The sequence below is a fragment of the Malaya genurostris genome, chromosome 1 (genome assembly GCF_030247185.1).
Source record: "Malaya genurostris strain Urasoe2022 chromosome 1, Malgen_1.1, whole genome shotgun sequence".
Lineage (NCBI taxonomy): Eukaryota > Metazoa > Arthropoda > Insecta > Diptera > Culicidae > Malaya > Malaya genurostris.
The window spans coordinates 50,047,308-50,064,784 of NC_080570.1; the positions used below are offsets into that span (position 1 = coordinate 50,047,308).

The window sequence follows — 17,477 nt, forward strand, 5'->3', positions numbered from 1 at the left end:
TCAGATGATATGAAGTACCATAATCGCATTCACACAAATCACACGAATAATACTCAGCGCGCTGAATATTAGCCATGTGATAGCTGAGTTTGCAATGTCCAGTCAGAGCTCTGACCAGAATACTGTAATGCTTGGAAAAATGCAGTAGACATTTTGGCATTTTCAGATTCAAATCTGGTAAAAAATTTTTATCTGAGCGAAAGTTTGCAAACTGCGCCAGTAGCTGGCATGTTTGGATGCAGCCCAAGAACGAATCTTGTGCTTCATCCAACTAGTTGAAAGTGGTGAAGTTGGTTCAGGACCAACGAAATCATTCGTTGCATCAGCTCTAGCCAACTCATCAGTCCATTCATTCCAGAATTACCAGAATGGCCAGGTAACCATAAAAAGTAAACAGCATTTGAAATGCTGATTCGACCGTGAATCATTCGAACTGAGCTTTAACGTTTCCCACAGATTCTCTGCTGCAGTGCCGATTGTACGATGAATTCCTGCTTGGAACACAGTACAGTATCTACCAAGTGAATGAGACTGCTATAGTCTCATTTCACGACAGCAGACACCAGGAAATAGTAGCCGAGAACTCTCAAATGGAACTTACTTACTTAGATACAAATGAAAAGTTTTAATGTCTCACGCATATTTCTATATCTATGACCACTTCCGGAAGTGTGGTCAAAAGCTGCACTTCTGGAAATAGTGGTCAAAAGCTGCAGGAAGGACCTTTCTCAAATGTTTAAGATTTTCTCAAACTGAGAGTGGAATAAACGTCTTACTATTTTTCTAGGTTGCTGTTGAATCAAAGATAAACTCAAGATTACAATGTGGGAGGAGGGGTGTTTCAGAGATTCAATTGTTATAATCTCAGTCATATTCCATTCTTTTTCGAAATGTGAATCTAAATCGTGCTTTGAATATATGGACTAATGATCATTTGAAAACTTAGTTAAAAGATAGATTGAGCCAAAACGGTATAACTGTAACTATTCTACTGTGTATCCCGGAAAAGCTCAATAGCAAGAGACCCCTCGAGCTGGGTCTCAGGGTCGGCTTACTACTGGGTACTCGGAGGGGCTTCGCGAACAACTATTGTAGGGTACTGTCACCTGTCTGAATATGGGTTGTGAATTAAAAATGAAATGTATTTGGACTAACAAAACGGATTTATTGGATTCACTTTATTTTATTTATTTTTTTCAATCTGTAAGTGTGAGTGTATGTGAGTGCTGTGGGGTTTTCCTGGTACGTACCAATGCTGTTGTTAGGTGAATTGGGATGGTCCGGCGAGCGCTCGCGTGGCTGCTACAGACGGTGCGGTTGTACGGGAACTATGGCTGGCGTAGAATTCCGGTTGGTCGAAATTGGTGGGTTCTAGGTTGAAGTTACGGCTAGTACTGGCGTCTTCCCTCTTTGACGGAGATCGACAGGCCCAGGACGATACCGGAGTGACCGTGCCGAGAGGGGTATGTTCTCCTTTGCAGTTATGGCCCAAGGCCAGAGAACAATCGCTGGTCTTTGACGGGTTAGACGTAGTGAGCATCCAGGGCTCACTAGGCCGAATCGTGTGCTACCTTGGGAAGATTTTCCTTCAGTCCAAGGCGATCAATAAATATACCAAAAGGTCCTGTGAGGGTATATGTAATACGGGTATTAGTTTTACCCGGACTGGCACAATTGGCTTCTGTTCAGTTTGCGTAAGCTCTATATAATTACCTGAACGAATTATTATCACACCTCACAATTTCTATAAAATACCACAATCTTCAAACTATTCACTGCTCTACTGAACCTCAGCACACGAACGCCAGATTAATTCTGAACCTTTGCTCTGGGTTCGATTGCTCTTCTCCTTCCTATTCACTGAAATTTGGCGGTTGTTTTTACCTCCTTCCAGGCGCGAACAATTAGTGTGCCGCGCAATCGTACTTCATCAGCCGTAGAACAGCTTTCCGCCACCTTACATTTTCTGTTATACGCTTCGGTGTTCATTTGTACCCACTGTGTTGTTTTAGTGTTTTAACAATTGTGTGTTTTTATTTATTTAACCCTACTAATCCTAGTTTTACAATTAACATATAATCTAACAATTTTTAAACATTTTTATTTGACTAACCCTACTAACAATAAACCCTTGTATTAACATTTAGAAACGTGACAGTACAAATAACATTTAAACATATACTAAAAATAATCAGAGGACTTTGTAACAAACGGTTACATAACATGATCTACTTTTTAGAGTTTTCTACTTAATATCGATCGAATTTAATCAACTGCAATCAGCCTATTTTAGAAATGCGAAAGTTAAACTTGCTTTCGCATTTCGAAATATACGAGTTATAAAATAAAGTGTGTAGCCGGGTATGCATATAAAAACTGCCCTGTACATAAGCTGTTTGAAAGGGTTTGTATTGGAGATGATTTTCCTAAAAATTTAACCCTTTAACTGTCACATCTGTGGAATTGGGGTGGTTCTTATGATTTTAATTTTATTTAAATTTTTCAAAAACCTCCTAAACGAAAAAAAATTGAAAAAGTTCAGAAAAATTTTAGGCATTATGAAAACATGATTTTTTTTCAGAATTTTTCAAAATGTATTTCACGTAAAAAATGTTAAAAACTTTCGACTTTTATTTTATTCACTTACAATTTTGGTACCACTTAAGATTTTACTGCAAAAAGAAACCATTCATGAGTACATTGGACTGTATTATTTTCAGAATAAGATCAGACTTTTAAAAAAATAAATCAATCGAAAAACCATGCGTCTCCATCAAATTATCATCAGATGGAGACGCATTGTATTTAGTTCTAAAATCATATATCACATGCCCTTAGAACTCAATACTATTCGTTTCCTTCTACAATTTGAGTTCAGGGCTTGAGTATTGACGTAATGACTAATGATAAAATAATATTAAATTATTTTTGCACACCCGTACGCCTGTCTCGATTTAGCTAGCAATAATGTAGGGAGACAGCTCGTTTGCACGCATTAGTGAACACGTTGTCAGCGGTCAGTTGTATTTCACAAGGAAGGACCAGTGAGAGAAACAAGGATCAGAACTAATGAATTGACAAATACTCAGTTTTCAATATACGGTTTAAAGTTTTTGTTTATGAACTGATAACTAATTTTAGATTTATTGAATCAAAATTAAATAAATCATCAAATACACTGTAGTAAATTTTAATCTCACATTTTGGTTATATATTATAAATCTAAAGAACATTAAAAATATAGTTCTTTTGAAGAAAAAAAATATTCACAGACGACAATCGCAAAGATAAATTCGAAACCAAGTGAAATCTAAAAAAACTATCAGTTTTAGAGCAAACTGTTCATCAACGTTCTGTACAACATGGTATGAATAGCCAAGATACCTGAAATTTCTCAACAAGACAGCTAAAGTCAAACGGCTTAAGCATGTCATCATGTGAAAATGGTTCTTGAACGTGATTCGGTAGGCCAAGAGCATGAGAAGCACAGAGAGCAAGGTGGAACGATCGAATGGAGGGTAACGAACGCAGTATCCGAGTCTTGAATGGCTGGTGAAAAACTGTTTTTGCGAAAGCATTTGAAGTTAGATTTTTATACACAGCAACTATAGTCTTAGTTAATATATATATTTCAATTATAGCAAAAAACTCTCTTGAGGAAATAGCAAGAAAATGAATATATTATTTGTAGCTCAACTCAAGTTGTAGATGAAAACGCATGGTATTTAGTTCTGAAGACGACTGGTGTATTATTTCTGAACTAAATATCATACATCTCCATCGAATGATAATTCGATGGTGACGCATGGTATTTCGAATGATTTTTTTATTTTAAAGTCTGATTTTATACCCGTCCATATTTTATAAAAATCAGAAAAAAAAACACAGCGTAATGTACTTATGAATGATTTATTTTTTATGTACAATCTAGAGTGGTACCAAAACTGTGCTAATAAAAAATAACTCGAAAATTTTGAACATGTTTTTCACATAAAATACATATTGAAAAATTCTGAAAAAATCAGAAGGGTTTCTCATAGTTCCTTAAATATTCCTGATTTTTTTGCTAAAGAGGTTTTTGAAAAATTTAAATAAAATGAAAATCAGAAGAATCACCCTAACTCCACAAATATGGCAGTTGAAGGGTTAGAATTTTAGGAAAATCATCTCCGAAACAAACGCTTTCAAACAGCTTATAACAGTTTAATTTCTGTTTGGGGGCAGTTTTTATATGCATACTCGGCTTCACCTTTTGGGAAAAAACGGGTTAAAAGGCTTGGATTGCAAAAGTTTTCTATGTAATATTGGATCTGCTTCAGGATTGGGACACATCTTTATTTTCTATATAGGGGTGCAAATCAGAAACTCAAGGAAAAATACACGTAGAAATGTGGTCAGGTTTTAAACACGTACAGCTTAGTCTATTTTGTTTCAATTATTAATATTATTTCATCATTGGATTGGAAATATTTCTAAGTTTCGATTTGAATGTATGAAGCCACGTATTTTCAATTATATACGATTGAAATTTTGATTAGTAGCGAACAGTGTCCTATTTTGTCTGCTAAAAATGTCCGGCATATCGGATTTTCCTGCCATAGACGACGGTTCTGAAGGAGTAAGTAATATATCAAAGGGAAAGCATCGCTCTGATTGGTCAATCGATGCAAAAGCGAAGTTGTTGGAATCACGCGAATCTATAAATAGAAGCGAAATTATACACTGAGCCAAATTATCACTTTCACATTATATGATATTGTAATGATTTTGCACTATTGGAATTCTCAATGATAGCTATGTGGTGTATTCAACATCATGTCAAGTATATATGTTAATGCTATGAAGCATAACATTCTTCTGGAAGTTATTCTCATATGATTTCAATATAGCAAATGAAATTTCTTGTCTGAATCGAATCTATTAGCGTGTTCTATAGTCACAAATAGGCAAATCATATAAGAAATATCGGAAAACCTTTTGAAATGCATTTGGTATTATATTGAAACGTATTTATTCAGGTTAGTGTACTCCATTTTATATGCCATATAAAATAAAACAAAGTCAACGTTCTGTTCATAACAAATTAAAATATTTATTTATATAAACATTACATATTACCGTTTTATTATCATATCACCTAATCATATATCACTTTTATTATAATCCTTTCCGATGTTCGCCAACTCAAATAAACCGATACCACAACCTGATTGAAGTGAATAAGTATTATTGAGTACAAAATATATACGAAGTAAAATACATACCACTCAAAACTTCTAGAAAATGTTGCGGGAATCCCAACTCGAATAAAACGCGTTGTTCTCGGGTAGCCATCATTATTTTTTCCGTATTTGTTAAATTTTGTTATATACATGTCATCGAACATTCATACAGCTCATATATGATATTCCCAATATTTTCACTATGGCTATGGATATTTGAAAGTTATTGTATATTACATAAATTTCATATACACTATCAATTATAGTTATATGTTTCCATATGACTTCTATAATAAATAAAAACAATTGATTCATATGACACATTTAATGAATAGAAAAAAAATTTTCATTTCAGTGTAGCTAACGTTTCAGGCAGGGATGCCAGGTTAACAGATTAATCTGTGTTTCACATATTAATCTGTGTTTCACAGATTTTGAACTTTCTGTACAGATTTTCAAACTCTCTGTAGAGTAAACAGGTACAGAGCAGTTGGTAGTGAGATCTTTTTTTTCCCACCAAAATGATTCCGATCAGCTATTATGGGTAAGGGAAACGTGCACAGATTTTCACAGACAAGTTTGTGGATTGATCACAGATTTTTAAAGAGAAAATGACCTGACATCCCTGGTCCTACGCGTAGCATGCTAGAGGTACGTTGTTGTTAGACAGCAAGACAAAAGGTGCCATAAAACGATTTGAAGCTTTAATTGCTGTTCTCTGACCTTGTGTCATGCAAGCTCGGATGGAATTCCATCGTTTCCCCTGGAAAATGACAACTACCCCAGGGTAAATTTTGAGTGCCTAAGATTAATTTATAACTTATGTAAGATAAACTCGATTGATTATGAGAAAAAGTTTATCGCTTCAACCGAAATTGCAGGATGGTATAGAAATTTATCGCTATAAAACTAACTGCTTGCAAACAAAACTTGAACACAAGCTTGGCGAAGAGAAGCTTTAATATCGAAATCTGTATTGCAAGTATGTACAAAGATATAATTGCATACATTTGGGATATCGGCGTAATTTCGTCGGCTATAAAACAAATACAAATCAATACAAATAATGTTCGGTGTTGGTTCCTAATCGAGAACAAAGTAAGCACTCTCGTGCAATTGCAGTTGAACTGTTTGATTGTAAATCATTAGAAATTTTTGTTGCCTTGTTCCACATCAATGGCTCGCACTAAACTATGGGGCTGATCCTTGTAGTTTTCAATTCCGAAATACTCTATTGAGTCATCTGCAAGCCCCTCAGTTTTATGATAAACAGTTAAACTTGAATACAATCCAGTACAAAAAGGAAGCTTGGGGTGAAATAAACTTGATAACGTCTCGTGCGGTCCTTCTAGACAGTTGGAATTGATTTTCCAGACCATTGAATACAAAAAAATGCATTGTGATCAGATGTATCATGCCTCCAATAAAAAATCGTCTCGTTTTTAATCAATTTTACCTCACTCTTAGTTGGTTTACAAGTTTTAAATCTCACAATTTCTCACTCTCACATTAATCGCATTATATTGTATCGTGAGAGAGTGAGAGAAGCAATACCAACTGGAAGAAGATATAACTTACCGCTTTACCATCGTAAGAGAAAAGAAAATAAAATACTTCACTTACACTGTTTTATGTTTATAGTTTTTAATATTCCAATGAGCCTCATCTTGTCATCGTTTTGTATAGTTATAACTAGAGATGGTCGTGTTAACAAAATTTATTTTCTGTATGAGTCGGGTTCGGGTTCGGGAATTTGCATACTCTACCATCTCTAACCCCTCAGTAAGCTCACTATAATGTTCACAACTGTCATACTAGTCACTTGTCACTAAGTTGGTATACTTTCATTGGTCACATTGGTTTCGGAGTGTTTTGATTGTCCGCAAGCGATTGGCATTTGTGGCACTATTTAGCGTGTGTTTTTTTTTTGGTGAACGGATGCAATGCCGAGTGATTATGCTTGTGATATATGAATATGACAACTGACTGATTAAATACGGTATGCGAGTGTATATATGAATGAAATCAGCGGCTGTGATTAACGTTGATATTTTGAAACGTAAAAGTCACACATAACATAGAATAAACAAACGGAAAGACACTGGTTCGTCTGCAAACTACAAATCGGAATAAAAAATAAGAAAAAACAAACAAACGGAAGAAGAAATAAAACTAAACACAGAACTCGGCACACGGAACCAAAAGCAAATCTAGGATCTACACGCACTTTGGCGGCGAGAGCATCTTACGGAGCCCTAGCTACTACTGGTGTGGTGTGGTTCAGCAGAATAAGTAAGTTTTCAAGAGGGGGGAGGGGGGAGGTGCACATTTTGGGATAATCCTAGAACGAGCGAAGTCTCTTCTGGACGGACTATCGGCTATCGACAAAAACAGACAGACCCCCGTATTGCACGGTGGTTTATCCGGATCTCGACGCGGGCGGGGTACATTTTTTTTATTTTTGGATTGGTGAGAGAGACTGTGTGTGTGTTTTTAGGATGGTGGGTTGGGATGGTACCTACTTTGTCGTTCGATTGCATTGTCGTAGAATCCTCCGTACTCAATTGCCGCGTCGGCCCCGTTCCCGTCTCCGTTCATGCTGATCAGAATGTTGTCGACTGGCGAGGACACGGAAGCGGCCAGATAATCGCCATTACCGTCCCCGTTCCCATTGTGGGCCCCGTTGCCGTGTACCGTACCGAAATGGCCCCCGTGGAGCCCATGCTGGTGCTGGTGTTGGTGGTGGTAGCCGCTGATGTTATACGGATACAGGGCCGTCTTGAAGTGTTGCGGGAAGTACGCATGGGCCGGGGCCACCAGCGGAGTGTCGATCAACGCCATGTTTTGGTCCAGCAAGCGATGATAATTATCGTCCATGCCCATCGCTCGCACTGCAACGACGTAAAAGTATGGATAGATAGAGAAGAGAGAAAGAGAGGGAAAGAGACGGCTGGAGTTTTGGTGTTTTGTTTTTTTTTTTCGTTTTTTTTGTTTGTTTGTTTGTTGGATGTTGTACGGTTGCGGTTGTTGTTTTTTTTTCTTTTTGTTGGTTCGGATTTGTGTACAGAGTGGGCGGCGTTGAGTATATTAACTTTTGGACAGATTGGCTGGCATGTGGATTTCGCCGAACGAACTGGAAGCGACAGAAAAAAAATGCTTTCTGTTTGTTCGGGATGTACAGGCGGTAAAATAATTAAGTTGTGCCATAAATTACAAATTGCGAAACTCGGTGCCCGAACTTTCCTACTAGTACCGATGAACAACAATAGGAAAAAGGTTCATACTTTCGTGTCAAAACCAGCATATTTTCTATGTTGTTCCAAGGACTTTGTTTACTTAGAAGAGTTAGAACTTTAGCCATAATGATACCCATCAGCTCGAGGACGTCACGTTGGTGTAAGCAAAACTAGCAAACGTCAGACGCGTGGGAAAACGGCGTGGGAAGGCGTGTTTAACTACATGACCGCAGAAGTGGTAGAAGGGATCCTACATGTGGATGTCGTATGACTATCCGATGTTAATAAATTTAATGTTGATTTAAGGATGCCACTGGGAAGAATTTAATTATTCGCTAATGGGTTTTTGGGGTAAAATTAAAATAATTATAAACGATAAAAATGCGAGTAATAATAGTGATTACTGATATATGTACAGCACAGTGTGATGGCGGTTCGAGGATGAGCGACATGCAGCTTCAATTGAAACTGATGCCATTTGGGTACATGAACGTGATTTGTAATTCATTTCCATGGTGATATATAGCGTGGTAGTTGCTGAAAAAAAAGATCGAAGTTTGATTGTGATCATGTATTAAAATGTATTGGCTTCGCTGTGGACATTCATTAGTTTATTATTTTTTCCAGAACCGTTTTCTACTCAACTATTAATGAAAGCAGTTTTGTAACCTAGTTTTACGACATTTAGAAGGGACACGATACACGGTGCGGTAATGGAAAAGGTAATCAGAGTACATTTTTAGTGATGCATGAATGTTAATTTAGCATTAATGTTGCAGTTAGACTCATTTTATCACATTCAAGAGATAAATCTAGTTAGGATACTTTGAGCATAGGATGGGATTTAGCCCGAGGTAGTTAAATTAAGTTTAAGCTCTATTACGCTTCCAGCAAAATATTTTTTTCAACGAGTTAACGTATTTGAAACGAAATTTCCAAAACAGAAAGACAAAATCAATCGTTGTCGAAACGAACTCCAATGTTTCCAACAAAATATGGGGAAGAACACGACGAGACATTCAGGAAATGTTGGGTTCGACCACGGAAAAAGTTTCTAAAAAAATAGCTAAGATATTATCATATCATTTTAAGTCAGAGGGTAGCTGAACTTGCCTGAATAGAAGGTCACGAACTTACGACGAATAACATACAAATTTTAATACAAATTTCTAACCCATAGAAACTAGTCGTCGCAGAAAGTTTAGACATTCATAAAAATAGTTCAAATTCTTCATTAAACCATGAGATAGGAAATGAATTCTACTGGCTTTTCAAGTTACTACCTAAATATAAAGAACGAACAAACATAGGAAATACATAAACATTCGACTTTACTACCTGTAAGTAAAATTGATTCGAAATGGCGCTTCGATGGCGAGCCGTTGTTCTAAATTTTCATCCATTATAAAAATCGCCACACGAAAATTTTTAAATTTTTCAACTTCTTTGTATAGACGCCAAACAAAAACTAATCGTACGATATGCGTCAAAATTGGACAGAATGTGTATAAAAGTGTTGCCAACGTTGAGAGAATAAAAGTTTACCGATTGGACAAGCGCGGGAATTTTAAATATCAAATTTCAAATTTTTGGAGAATCGAGAATGGGTGCCTTTCATGCAATACACCTGGGTTCAATTTCTAACTCCGCATAGAGGCGAATGACCACAATATTAAAACCTATTAAATCGAATTCAACAAAAATCTTCAATTATTCTCAATTTAGTGAGTGTTTTAAAATTCATAACTTTCAATTATTCAAAATTTTTGAATCACATTAATTTTACACACATTGTAATTTTTAAACGAAACATCGATTGAATTCGAAAAATTTGGTAAGAAATCTATGGTCTGGTAAGCAATTTGTAGCTGCGGTAAGATTTCGAAACCCTTCATCACCACTGCTTCAATGAACAGCGGAATATACATCAAGGAATGTTTACAAAAACGACTTATACCCATGATTCGAAGCTACAAGAATCCTGTTGTCTTCTGGCCAGATCTTGCTTCTTGCCACTACTCGAAATCAACGGTAGAATGGTATACTACCAAAAATGTCACTTTCGTCCCAAAAGACATGACTCCACCAAATTGCCAACAACTTCGACCAATTGAGGAATTTTGGGCATTAACGAAGACACATCTTAGAAAACAAGATTGGAAAAAGTGTCAAAACTTGTCGCCAAGAAGTCTGTGCGGAAGTTAATGAGGAACGTTCGCAAGAAGGTGCGCCAGCTAGTCTACAATGGCTAAGTAGCAAATGTTAAGAATAATATTCGGTTGTTGTAGTCTAATATTATCAGTATATCGAATAAAATTTGAATATCTTATACTTGTGAATTATTTACAGCGAAATCAAAGTGCGTCCATACTTTCGGGGACAGTCTTTAATCGTGCTTGGTTAACTTTTTGATCATCGCTTTCAAAATTTTATTATTATTTGTATATTTTTGAATTTCTTAAAAAATGATGCTACTTAGTTTTCTATTTTTTTACTTACTCGAATTTCTGGAATGTGTTTAATTCCGAAATTTATTAAACTGTTCAAATTTTTCGAAAGCTCTCAATTTCTTGAATTTTTAAAGTTCTTTTGAGTTGCTTAATTTTTTTGCATTATGCGGATTTTGTGACTTCCCGAAATGTCTTGAGTTTTTCGAGTTTCTCGATATTTTTGTACATATTTATCATAATTATTTTCACTCTTATAATATTTTTTGAAATCTCCTAAATGGAGTTTTTGAGTCACATGAGTTTATTTATTAAATTATTTGTATCTCCTGATTTTCCTGAAATTCTTTAATGTCTAGAATTTTTGAAAACCTTGATTATCTTGTTATTCTTGAATTTCTCAAAAATCTTCAATTTTTTGAAAATCTTGAATTTTTCGGTTGAACTTCTGTTAATTCTTGAAATTCTCATATATTTCGAAATTGTTGTATTTTATATTATTGGATTATTTCATGAGTTTCTTAAATTTTTGGAGTGTTCTTATCTCTTCGAAAAGTTTAAATTTCTCAAAGTTTTGGAACATTTTAAATACTTCATCGATCTTTTTGGTGTTCGAATTTCTAGAATTTTTAAAATTTATGGAATTTTATATTTTTTCTAGAATTTCTAGAATTACTAGAAATTTATTTCTTATAAATTGAGTTTTATTGGATTCTTGTATGATAATGTTTTCAGTTAAGATTTGTTTTCACTAAACAGACTCTACATATAAAAATTCATTTTAGACGAGAAATAGATTTTATTGGGGAAACTTTTTTTTTCATTCCACGTGTCCATCTTGAAAATCTTTGATTTAAAATCGATTTAAATTTTTTTTCAAATTCAATTTTTTCAGTGAAGATTTTTTTCAGTATTTTTAATCGAAAGTTTGACTGATTTTGTGACAATCACTAGTTCAACTTTTTTGCAAAATGTGTCGATTTTTCTCTATATTTAAAAATTGGATTATTTTGGACCTTTGCAAAAAACATTTCCATGATATCTTTTGAAATCCTAAATTTGTGAATTGTGAAAAATTTGTTCAAAGTTTTGTGCAATTTTTGTAAAACTTCGCCAAGTTTTCGTTAATTTTTTGATTAAATTTTTTGAAACTCCTTAAAATTGTACACAATTTTTTAATGTTTACAAATCGGAGAAATTTTTGTTAAACGGTCTGTAAAATTTTGTGAAATTCTTGTAAATTTGTGTAGAATTTTTGTAAAATTTTTGCAATATTTTAGAAATAGTCTTGTGAATATTTTTTAGGATTGTGTTCAACTTTTGTGAAATTTCTGTAGTGTTTGAAAAATTGTAGTTTAGTTTTAGTAAAATTTTAGAAAATTGTTGTTAAATTTTAGTATAATTTTCGTAATTGCTCCGAAATATTTATGTTAATGTTCCGAGATTCTTTTAAAATTGTGTACAACTATTGTAGTTAAATTTATAAAAAAATTTTTTAACAGTTTTATAATTTTTTTTAATGAAACACTGATTTTTTTTATGAAATAATGAATTTTTTGTAAATTTGTAAATTTTAAGATAATTGATGAGTTTTTAAAAAGTTTTGAAATATTTTTGTGAAATTCGATGAAAATTGTGAAAAATTTCCGTTATTTTTTTTTGTAAGATTGGTGTTAAATTTTGGTAAAAATTGTTGAAAAAGTATTCTAAATTTTTTATGAAATTCTTAAAAAAATCTGCAGCCAGGTAAGCATGTCGAATCTGGCTCCAAAGGGATTGCATACCGTTCAGGCGCGTACCCAGAAAAAAAATTCGGAGGTGGTTTTCATAATATAGGGGAGACCGGGGCTAATTCGGGCACTTTTTAGAAATTGAAAAAAAAAACATCCATTAAAACTGTGGGTTTTTAAATTAATTGCAGGCTTATAAATTATTTAAGCTGTCCAATTTAACCACGTATCCGGTCTAGCCCCTTTCTCAACTAAAAATTTCCCGAATTTCCGGGGAAAAATTTGAAAGAGCCTGGACTCATATTTGATTTGAAAGAGTTTGGACTGAGTTAAACATTGTCAATTTACAGGTCTACAATGTTTTTCAATATTCGATGATTATTTTTTGAAATAGACAATATTTAAAAAGCTTGAAACATATATTTCACCCTCACGATTTTGGAACCACTCATGATTTTTTACCAATAAATAAATACTTTTTTCGAATGCTGAAGTGCTTTGGTTTCATATTTTTTTAAATGTGGAAAACCACTTTTTTCTAAAAAAAATTAACAGCAAACCATGCGTCTCCATTGAAGTTCTTTTTATTTTTTTCTTGAAACAATAAATCTCAAAATTAGTTGATGCTTGATGATAACTGTTGCAAATTGAGGCTAGATTGAAGAGCGGAATTTTATAGTAACACTCCGACCGCGCAATGATGCAAAGTGTTTCGATGATTCGAGTTGCTACTCATTTGAAGACAAACACGAGAAAAGGTCCTAAGTGCAAATGAGAGTTTCTCTTTGTTTACTTTCTCCTTCGATTATTACGGTCCTACTGGTAATCCCCCCCCCCCCCCCCCCATCTCTCTCTCTCTCTCTCTCTCTCTCTCTCTCTCTCTCTCTCTAACTCTTTACCTAGAATAACGACTGAACCCATCAACTATCAAAAATGAAAAAGAAGAAATGGTTGGAAAATACAGGAATATGCCGTAATAATTGAAAGAGTAAGTAAACAAAGAGAAACTGTCATTTGCACTTGGGACCTCTTCTAATGTTCATCGAGAATTGTTACTTTTTTGCATTCTCAGGATATATCTACAGATCCATTGCAAAGCAGTTCATGTTAAAAGTTCAAATTGTCCATTAGCAGAAAAAAAACTGAGATCTACCGGTTGTACTGGCAAACCATTCGCTACCCATTACAACTAATTCCAAGAAACCAATTGTACATTTTCGTTTCCACTTTCAGCAGCAGGTGAAGGGGTGGCTGTGATTCTGGGTTTGATGTTAGTTGTTCAACACACTATAAGTGTCATAATTATAAAACATTACCACCACCAACATCATCCTCATCATCATCATTATCAGCGCCACACCTCCGCCCCGACTACCAATCCCAGACCACTGACAAAATGGATCCGAAGGGAGACCCGGCAAAGCATTGCTGTTTTTGTTCGGATTCATCTTCAGTATACAGCCAACGCTGCCAACGGTTTGGTTTGGCCTGGCCTGGCCTGCCGGTTCCGTCGGGGTGTTGTTGGTAGGTAAGTAGGATGTGTCGCAAGACCATCGAAACTGGCAGGCAGACACAGCAGCGAGGGTACCTATTCCAAATATGCTACATTCATCCATTCATCCACGAACAAAGGTGAAGGGTTGCAATCGGGTGACTGTTTTGTGCGGGATTGTGATTATCATTATTGCTATTGTTATTTGATGTCATTACGCTTAATGTGAGTTAATTCTGAAGCAAACACTTTTGTACGAGGCTCAGAAGAGGACTTGGAAGGAAACTGGGGTAAAACGTTCTTTTTTTGGGGTGCTGATTTTAGATCTTTCGTACGGTCATGCCATCATAATATGAACCATTATTTTTATTTTGTTTCAATTAAAGAGTTTTTAATATTGTAGTCATTCGATTCTCGGATCATGAGAGAAAAAAACTGATCCTGAGGACTGGTTTGAGAATCGAAACAAAGTAGACTGCGCGAATGGCGATCGTCCCACCTATCATGTTAAGTTAGGTCCGCCTGTCATTGAGTTTGAATGACATATTTTTACTTGGAGCTAGCGAATTATTTCAGGTATGATTATTATTTTGATATAAACATCAATCACTATGAATCACTCGTACCGTGTGTATTTATCGAACCGAAGAGATGTGATTCTAAGTTTGTTTAGCTGAAATCAATTCGGGAAAAAAACCGTTTTCAAGGTCATAGTGTCATAGTATTCTTTGGTTGCTGTAAGCTAATAGAGCACATCAGCACAGTGTCAGTAGAGAAAACTACCGTTAGCCGGTTCCGGGTGCACTCAGAAAAATCCTCACTTCAATGCTACGCGAAAACGTATGTGATTTTTATCCATATAACTTTTCTTGTAATACTTATGTGAATGGCACAGAATGAACTCATGAACTCTTAGTCCACAGTTGTATCACGTAATACCTACGTGACTTTTTCGTAGATTTTATAGAATAATTTTGTGAAATTTACTCGAAGTTAATTTAAATTGTACTGTAAAATTACTTTCATCTGAACTTCGTTTTTACCAGAATTTTACGTAATAGTCACATTACATAGTACGGGTTGAGATGCATGTATTGCGATTGACGACAATTTTCAAGGCGCACTTTCTTTAAATAATTGATGTGCTGAATCTAGAGGATTTGCCTTTTGAACTGTAGAAAAAATTAAATTGTTTTTCAGTTTCGTATTTTTCGTGCACATAATTCGCGTAATACCGATTGGTCATGCAAATAAGTTGTTTGTTACATTTGATTATAAACTATACTTCTGCTTGGTACTAGTATTAGACCTGGAAGTATAATAGAAATTAGTGACACTTCATAACTGTAGATGAAACCGATGAGCAATTATTTACACTAAAATCACTGTGATACATCGTAGAAGGGTAAAAAAGGACTAACTGGCGCATCTTTTGATGCAAAAGATCATTAGGGTGGTCCATGTTTGGATTTAAATCTGGATTCTAACTTTCTTAATTGAATTTAGAAATTATTGCACTTCACAGCAAAGTTGCAGGAAATTTTATTTTGAGCAACTTTGCAGAAGAAGCTATCATCCTACCTCTTCATTTGATCGAGTTACATAAATTTTTCGAAGTTGAAGTACGGTGGTTCTCAAAAAATCACCTTTTTTGTTTTAGCATTTTTGTGAACAATTTTACGAGAAAATCGTCTTCTAAAGATTTGTCGAGCTAATTATTGTCAATGATTTTGCTTAAAAAAGCTTTTCAGTATAAGCTACTAATCCAAAATTATGATTGTTTTTTCGTCAAAAACTACTAAACCTTGTAATATAAATATTGAACAGATGCCAGATCGATAAAGACTAATCTGATACGGTTTCTGAACGGTCATGAAATAAGAAAAGTTTGAAGAGAAATCTGAGAGGGTGTTATTTTTTTTTTCAACTCATTTAATTTAGTGCTCTTTTGCATTTTGCCTTACAAAAAATCGAAAAAGTCATATAACTCCAAACCCTAGCAACATACCATCTTCAGCAAAACGATGGTTTCTGATGAGCCCCATGAGTGTCTCATACATTATTGTTTGACGTGAATACGTCTTACTTTACTATACGGCGCCTTTTCAAAATTTATCATTTGGGTGAGTGATAAGTTTTGGATCGTGAATATCTTTTGTTTAATTAACGTCTAAACATAATTTTCTCTACTCGTCATCTAAGATATGATCAGCAATTTGTGACAGAACAGTAGTATGAGATAACCACAAATAACTCGAGATTAATGTTTCCTAAAATATTTAGTATGTGAAGAAACTAAACATTTGTTGCTCTTTGCCTTTCTCATATAGAAAGGTTATGCAATCACTGTGACTTTTGAACCGAGGCCCGGAGGGCCGAGTGTCATATACCATTCAACTCAGTTCGTCGAGTACGCAAAATGTCTGTGTGTGTATGTGCGTATGTGTGTATGTAACGTTTTTTTGCACTAACTTTTCTCGGAGATGACTGAACCGATTTTCACAAACTTAGATTCAAATGAAAGGTCTTGAGGTCCTATAAAAATTCCTGAATATTATTTGGATCCGACATCCAGTTCGGTAGTTATGGGGTAAAATGTGCAAAAAGAAAAGGAAATATGTGTTCTAACTTTTCTCATAGATGACGTGACCGATGTTCACAAACTTAGGTTCAAAAGAAAGGTCCTGTGGTCCCATGGGTAATTCCTGAATTTCATGCGGTTCCGACTTCCGGATCCGGAAATATAGGGTAAAGTGGGTTAAAAATTGTATACCATTATTGAAAATGGGGAAAAACCTTAAAAAATTTCTAAATTGACCTCAAATCTTTTCCGATTTGATAGTTTAGAAATTAGGTTCAGCATTCTGAAACCGAAGAGAAATACGAAACCAGAATTCAGATTCAAAATTAAATTATACTTCCAGAATTCAGTTTTTAAATACATTCCAAAATCCAGCTTCACAATTCAACTCCATAATGCTGGTCTAGAATTAGGTTCCACAAGTGTAATCGAATTCAGGAACTAGGTTCTGAAAATTTTTGAACTAAACTGCGGATCAGGATTCTAGAACCAAATCTCGAAGGTAAGTTCTGGATCCGAATTTGAAAACTCAATCCCGGACCGGAACTCTGTAACTAAAATCCAACTGCAAACCAGAATCAAAAGACAAGGTTAGGATTCAGATTTGGAATTCAATACCTAACCAAAAACCTCTTCCAGAATTCACTTTCAGAACACTGATTCAATGATCAGTTCTACAATACAGATTCAGTTTCCGAGTTCAGGTTCCAGAATCTAACATCAAAGTTGAGTTTCAAAATTTGGGTCCAAATTCCAGTGCTAGCATTCG

The 17,477-nt window shown here is 34.9% G+C and overlaps 1 protein-coding gene and 1 long non-coding RNA gene across 13 annotated transcripts in view; both read right to left on the reverse strand.

Moving 5' to 3' along the window:
* LOC131439242 (uncharacterized) overlaps positions 1-17,477 on the reverse strand; it is a 684,657-nt gene that overhangs the window by 34,407 nt on the left and 632,773 nt on the right. For 11 of the 12 annotated variants that reach the window (XM_058610111.1, XM_058610057.1, XM_058610049.1 and 8 more), the window contains one exon: positions 7,745-8,113. The exons of the other annotated variant lie outside the window; for it this stretch is intronic. In XM_058610111.1, coding sequence (XP_058466094.1) covers positions 7,745-8,113 — 369 coding nt within the window. The remainder of the gene's footprint in view (positions 1-7,744; positions 8,114-17,477) is intronic. 12 annotated transcript variants of the gene reach the window in all.
* On the reverse strand, positions 1,164-2,472 carry LOC131439307 (uncharacterized). Its single transcript, XR_009231097.1, has 2 exons — positions 1,714-2,472; positions 1,164-1,624 (listed from the first exon to the last, which is right to left on the reverse strand). It is a non-coding gene; the product is annotated as an uncharacterized LOC131439307 (long non-coding RNA).